The sequence below is a fragment of the Electrophorus electricus genome, chromosome 16 (genome assembly GCF_013358815.1).
Source record: "Electrophorus electricus isolate fEleEle1 chromosome 16, fEleEle1.pri, whole genome shotgun sequence".
In the NCBI taxonomy this organism is placed as follows: Eukaryota; Metazoa; Chordata; class Actinopteri; order Gymnotiformes; family Gymnotidae; genus Electrophorus; species Electrophorus electricus.
In genome coordinates this window covers 310001-317500 of record NC_049550.1, presented here as the reverse complement: position 1 = coordinate 317500, position 7500 = coordinate 310001, and the positions used below count along the sequence as shown (strand labels likewise).

Genomic DNA, 7500 nt, shown 5'->3' with positions numbered 1-7500 from the left:
TACGTTCGTCTGCTGATGTAACAAGATTGAAATTGTAAAAGTCGCTCTGGATAAAAGCATCTGTCAGACATGCAAATGTAAATGGGATTAACCAGAACAGACATGGATAATCCCGCGCAGTCCCGTGCAGTCCTGCCTCTGGCCGACAAACCGCTAACACGCCGGCCCCGGAAACGGACGAGCGGATGTGAGACCTCGGTGGTTCCCTTAATACAGGCGCAAATCAGCCGAGCAGACGTTAGAATTTCAGAGCCATCGTGAAATTTCAAATTCCAAGTGCAGAGTTCGGAGACGGGAAAATCAAAAACCCGAGCAATGCTGTCCAATTACTTACAGAGGCGTGCTCAATGTAATAAAACAATAAAAATAAGAAAGACGCAGTGGGCGTGGTGTGGGTGTGGGCAGCGTGCCATCTGAGCGAGCGTGTGATTGGTGCTCTGGCGTCACTCCTTAGTTCGAGCGTGTGAATCCCTTCGCACGCTTCCTTGCACACGCACTGCACAATCACACAGGCCCGTTAGGACAAACAGCTCCTGGACTCTTGGTCTGACCCCGATTACACCACAGCTCACAGGGATCTGTAATTCCCATATGAACATTGAGGACAGTGTTCAGGACAGCTGGGAATACTGGGAATGTCTGAGCCTTGATCTGGATATGGAAGAACACGGGGGAACTGTCGATCATCCTGTTGCTGACAGCCAACATATACATAAAAATTCATTTGGACACACGTGATAAATGCATGTTTGGGTGCAGGTGTTAAATATGAGTGTGAGCACGTGTTAAATATGCACGTGAGAGCACGTGTTAAATATGTGTGAGTGCACGTGCTAAAATGCTTTGGTGCACTATTGTGCTGTTGGAGGCATTTCACACCCATGATGCTCTGAGAAGCTGTTCCACAATACCACATAATCGCCACAACATCACACAATCTCCACAATATCACACAATCTCTACAATACCAGACAATCTCCACAATCTCCACAAAACCACACAATCTCCACAGTACCACACAATCTCCACAATACCACACAATCTCCAGAAAACCAGACAATCTCCACAATACCACACAATCTCCACAGTACCACACAATCTCCAGAAAACCAGACAATCTCCACAACACCACACAATCTCCACAGTACCACACAATCTCCACAATACCACACAATCTCCAGAAAACCAGACAATCTCCACAACACCACACAATCACCACAATCTCCACAATACCACACAATCTCCACAGTACCATACAATCTCCACAACACCACACAATCTCCACAATACCACACAATCACCACAATCTCCACAGCACCACATAATCTCCGCAATCCCACACAATCTCCCCAATACAACACAATCTCCCCAACACCACCACACAAACCAGAATAACACACAGAATAACACAGTGCCACCTCTGATTTCCGCTGTCTCCCAGTATAGCCGGGGAGCAAGTGTGAGCTTCATTAAAAGTCGCGTTGACAAACTTCTAAGGACTTTCGGCGCAGAGAGTTTCACCTTTGATGAACACAGAAATGTCCCCCCTCCCAAAGAAGCCAGCCCTTCTCGTCCCGCTGATGGGGCATGTGCATGGGACCACCTGTTCAATGTCATGTCAGCACACCCTCCTGCTCTGAGCCGGTGTCACCCTGGGGTCTGGAGTCGCTGTAAGCACTGGTATAAGCAGCAGGACAGAACCCAGGCCATCACACTGGACACACGTGAGTGTCATGTGTATCGTGAGCACGGTGAGTATCATGAACGCCGCCTTCCGTGTGAGGCTGGCAGCCTGGTCACGTGTCTGGGCGTAACCCTGCTAACATCGGAACACCAGTGAACCTCACCCTCACGGCGGAAACACTGTCCACACGGCATGTGCCTTTAAACGCTGGCTGATCTTTTCTATCATCATAGATAGATAATACTATGATATAATGCTGTGATATCATAATGCTGTGATATCATAATGCTGTGATATCACGCCAATTTTGTTCAACAGATGGGTCTGCTGGTGTTTTTTTTGCTTTTGTGTGTTTTTGACAAGCGACTGTTGAACTGGATAAAAAAAATCTTTTGGTTCTAATAAAAACAGAAATGGAGAAAACACCTTGTGATTGTTGTTATCGTTACCAATAGCAACAGTGACAGGTAGGTAATTTATTCCTGTCAGGAGCAGAAAGGCAGGATCAATGATGTCTGACTTTGCTCAGCCAGGAACCAAAATAGCTTCTGTCCTCTTTGTGCAACCCTCCACCCCTGCGACGAGACAGTAGCTACGTCCCGAGCTGGTGTTCTGATTGGATGGTTCATCGATGGAAGTTGCCGTAACTATTACTGTACATCCGGACACTGGGTACATAAAAAAAGCGAGACGGTCAGTTTTCCACTTGCAGCATTCCAAATTTCCGGCCGAGTTCTCCGGCGGTGTGTGCCTCACGGCGGTTCAGCAGACAGAGCACATCCGACGTCCCGCTTACACGCTGTTCCCTCATTAATAGCCGTTCGGACCCCGCTAAGAGGTGCAACGATCCCGGTCGTACCGTACTCCCCTTTCAATTACGCTTCCCGCAATTCCGAATTCTGCAGGAACAAAAGGAAGAAAAAGGCGTTTAGCAAAGCTCGGTGAGGGAGACGAGGCTGCTGTCCGGCTGGTCCAGGCTATCGTCCGGTCTGTCATTTGTCAGTGGGCTGCTAAAGGCTCCGGATGTCACCGGAACCCGAGAAAGAGAAACCAGTACAGAAGGGGTCTGCAACGATAACCCGGCTCGACCCCGAGCAGAGGTGACATCTCTGATATTCATCAGCCACTAAGAATAAGCCCATTGCCCGATGGACGATCGAAGTGTGTGTGTGTGAGTGTGTGTGTGAGTGTGTGTGTGTGTGTGTGTGTGTGTGAGTGTGTGGCTTGCCTGGTACCGTTTTCTCTCTTGCATTGTCTGTTTTGTGGATGAAACAAAAAGGTTCCATTTATTTTTTTAAAAATTCACTTAAAAAATAAAGTGTAAATGACATTTGTGTGTAAATGATGAAACAAAACTAGCAATTACTGTCACTACTGTTAATATTATTATTATTAATAAGAATAATAATAATAATAATAATAATAATACTTGTTAATATTATAATTATTAATACTATTACTATTGATACTATTATTGTTAATACTATTTTTATTTTTAATATTATAAAATACTATTATTGTTAATATTATTTCTATTATAATGATTTTGTTCATTATTAATAGGTTTTCTGTTCCTTTTATAAATTCTTAACCTGTTTATTGTTTTGATGTATAAAAACCTTTTTAAAATCAAAAATGCTGTTGATGTCTCACCCATTTCTCTCTCTCTCTCTCTCTCTCTCTCTCTCTCTCTCTCTCTCTCTCTCTCTCTCTCTCTCTCTCTCCTCTGATCCAGGCCAGACCCCCCCCCCCCCCCCCCAGCTCCGCCTCTGGTCCTTATCTCTGAGGCCCACGTCAAACAATGCCTCCCTAAAGTGACAGAGCGGGTGGTGAACTGGAATTGTTAAAAAAAGAATCAATGTAAAAGTGTTCTGGTCAAATCTCCTGACGTTCTGCTGGGTCTCCTGTGTTATGGTCAACATCTCCTGACACTCTGCTGGGTCTCCCATGTTCTGGTCAACATCTCCTGACCCTCTACTGGGTCTCCTGTGTTCTGGTCAACATCTCCTGACCCTCTGCTGGGTCTCCTGTGTTCTGGTCAACATCTCCTGACCCTCTGCTCTTGGTCCTGAAGGGGCACTGGGTAACAGTTGTTAAGGGTGATAATCACAATGGTGCATTCTGAATCCAGAGCCCAGAGTTCTGTTACACTGACCATGCCAGAATTTGGCACAAGCAGCATGAATCGTTGTGACCCTCCTGTAAGGGGAGGTGGCGTGATGGTGTAAGGAGCATGTTCCTGGCCCACCCTGGGTCCTCTGATACCTGTGGATGGACGTTTAGTTCGTCCCTTCATGGAAGCGGTTTACCCTGAGGCAGAGAGGGCACTTTCAGCAAGACAAGGTACCATGACGCAGGGGTCGTATGGTCAGGGACTGGTTCCAGGAACACGACAGTGAGGTTTTTGCTTCTCTGGCCTTCACGGTCTCCAGATCTAAATCCCGTATGACATCTCTGAGACGAGGTAGGACAGGCTGTTCAGAGCACATCAGTACCTCAAAGAATTCCCAGCAACTGTAAGGCGCTTCCTTGTCTGCATGGGCCAAGACTCCAGCAGGAAGATATAAACACCCAGTGGTATCTACACCACGACAAATGTCTGAGGTTCTGCAGGACAAAGGAGGTCCAACCCGCTACCAGATGTAGATGTGTCTAATAACACTATTGAGTAAACATGCTGCATTCCCAATTACCAAACATATCTCAGTACCAAACAACTGCCATGTACTGTAATGCTCAAAAAGGCAGTATTTATTTAGAGAGTGTCGCTGGTGTCAAAACTGTCAGACGGCCGAGCGCGGAAGGTCATTAATTGATTTTATCGTTCTAACGGCTTGCGAGGAAGGGTACAGATGCGTTTCTGAACACTGTATTTCCTGAATTCGTTCGGCCTGGTTGAGAACGTGGCTGTCATGGATACGGAGGACATAACATCACGGAACATCACATCCTTCTCCAAATCGCACAAAGTTCTCACTCTGCTCCAACCTGGACCCTTTGCATTTCTGAAGTTTTTTGAAACCATAAACCAGCTGCCATGGCAGGCTACACAGGCACGTGATAGTTGCCCAAGGCATTGCTTAGCTAACTTCACGTGATGTGAACGTTAATGTTAGTCGGTGAATTTGGTCTGTTTGTTTCCAGTTTACAGGTTATCGGTAGTGTGCAGGATTTGTTTCGTTATTAATGTATATTTGTGAATGTGTCGAAATGAAGATGGTCTGGTGATTTGTTAAAATTGAAAAAAAAAGACAAAACAAAAAATATATAAAGAAATCAAGTGGCCAGAGGCTTTAGACATTTAGTGGCCAGAATATGAAATGATGTTGCCACGGGCAACGTGCATTAAGACATGTCCACCAATGTCTACCCCTGGGGACAGCCCATGTGCGTCTTTGAAGTTGGTTTCACCACAATGTCCCAAAGTGAAGGGGCCGAGCTGAGAGCCTTGTGGAACTCCTCGGAGGTGCAGGACAACTCGGGAGTCTCCGGCTAGCGGGACAGCAGACAGGGACAGTTAGTCTCGGTGCTACATCAGCTGTCACTGACTCTCACTGAGTCACTGGAACAGAAGTAAGCCAAGCCACACGCACACATGGTCAGGCTGTGAGCTCCGGCGTGAGAAACGCCGGGATGACTGACAGAAGGACAGGGGCTAGAAGATTCCCTCCGTCCCCGCGCTCGGGGAGACGGACCGCAGAGGCCGCATCCCCTCTTCTGTGATCAGGAACGCGAGAGACGCAGGCGAGAGATGTGGAGATGGAGTGAGATGGCGATCGATGCTGGTCTCGGTGTCTTATCAACAGATGCCGTGGCTAAATGCCACACTCATCCCTGCAGAGACAAGGCAGTCTCCCGACACCTCACAGACGACTCACACACACACACACACACACACACACACACACACACACAGCGCAGCATAAATATGCCACACAAAAGGGGATTTTGTCCAGCGAGCATGAGCCCACAGTCCACAGGTGTGGTGGATGGCCCTTTGTGTCAGAGAGATAGACTGATTGAAAATCTATAGCCTGGAAGATGAAATCTGAAATGTCAACACCTTGAACGGAACAAAGGCAACCAGCCTCACAGCAGGGAAAACGATCCCTCACACCCCTCACCAGAGCTGGAGGAGAGGAACCTCCAACTCCTCAGCAGAGCCAGCAGATGCCTCACTACCACAGCGATCCCGGTAAGGGTTCGTATGACTCCTGCATGCAATCCACATTCCAGTTTGTTCCCACTCTGCCCGTGTTTCCAATAATTCGCACGTTTACAAAACCAGCGAACAGACGATGGCATTATTGACTTTCTGTTGACCATTGGTTCATCGAGCCTGTCTGGGGGTCCGGAAGGACCAAACCGTCACTTGCACAACTTTGCCCCCACGACTGTGGACGTTCACAACAGGACATCCCGTGGCGAACCTTACCCAGCATGCACGGCGGGTGGGGGGATGCGGAGGTTCCTACCGATGAAGAGGTTCCACTCAGGGTCCAGGTCGGCCTGGTTGGCCAGGCAGCCCTTCAGGACGTTCCTGCAGTAGTTCCCACACGGCCGCAGTTCCGGGAGTCCTGCGCAGTACGGGCAGTACATCAGCCTGGTCAGGGCTTTGCTGCAGGCCGGGGAGATGTTCACCTGTTGGGGGAGAGGGGAGAGTGGTCAGGAGTAGCACTCCGCACCTGTGTCTGACTGTGTCTGACTGTGTGTGGTTGTCTGAGCTGTGTCTGACTGTGTCTGTCGCTGTGTGGTTGTCTGAGCTGTGTCTGACTGTGTCAGTCGCTGTGTGGTTGTCTGAGCTGTGTCTGACTGTGTCAGTTGCTGTGTGGTTGTCTGAGCTGTGTCTGACTGTGTCTGTCGCTGTGTGATTGTCTGAGCTGTGTCTGAATGTGTTGGTCGCTGTGTGGTTGTCTGAGCTGTGTCTGACTGTGTTAGTCGCTGTGTGATTGTCTGAGCTGTGTCTGACTGTGTCAGCCGCTGTGTGGTTGTCTGAGCTGTGTCTGAATGTGTTGGTCGCTGTGTGGTTGTCTGAGCTGTGTCTGTGTTAGTCGCTGTGTGATTGTCTGAGCTGTGTCTGTGTTGGTCGCTGTGTGGTTGTCTGAGCTGTATCTGACTGTGTCTGTCGCTGTGTGGTTGTCTGAGCTGTGTCTGACTGTGTCTGTCGCTGTGTGGTTGTCTGAGCTGTGTCTGACTGTGTCTGTTGCTGTGTGATTGTCTGAGCTGTGTCTGACTGTGTTAGTCGCTGTGTGATTGTCTGAGCTGTGTCTGACTGTGTTGGTCGCTGTGTGGTTGTCTGAGCTGTGTCTGACTGTGTCAGCCGCTGTGTGGTTGTCTGAGCTGTGTCTGACTGTGTTAGTCGCTGTGTGGTTGTCTGAGCTGTGTCTGTGTTGGTCGCTGTGTGGTTGTCTGAGCTGTGTCTGACTGTGTTAGTCGCTGTGTGGTTGTCTGAGCTGTGTCTGACTGTGTCAGCCGCTGTGTGATTGTCTGAGCTGTGTCTGACTGTGTCAGTTGCTGTGTGGTTGTCTGAGCTGTGTCTGACTGTGTCTGTCGCTGTGTGATTGTCTGAGCTGTGTCTGACTGTGTTGGTCGCTGTGTGGTTGTCTGAGCTGTGTCTGAGTTAGTCGCTGTGTGATTGTCTGAGCTGTGTCTGTGTTGGTCGCTGTGTGGTTGTCTGAGCTGTGTATGACTGTGTTAGTCGCTGTGTGGTTGTCTGAGCTGTGTCTGACTGTGTCTGTCGCTGTGTGATTGTCTGAGCTGTGTCTGACTGTGTTAGTCGCTGTGTGGTTGTCTGACTGTGTCTGTGTTGGTCGCTG

At 48.6% G+C, this 7500-nt stretch overlaps 1 protein-coding gene across 2 annotated transcripts in view; it reads right to left on the bottom strand.

The window, feature by feature from the left end:
• Positions 1 to 7500, bottom strand: part of gpc6a (glypican 6a) — a 135200-nt gene that overhangs the window by 43058 nt on the left and 84642 nt on the right. For both annotated transcript variants that reach the window (XM_035534931.1, XM_035534932.1), the window contains exon 4: positions 6160 to 6325. In XM_035534931.1, coding sequence (XP_035390824.1) covers positions 6160 to 6325 — 166 coding nt within the window. The remainder of the gene's footprint in view (positions 1 to 6159; positions 6326 to 7500) is intronic.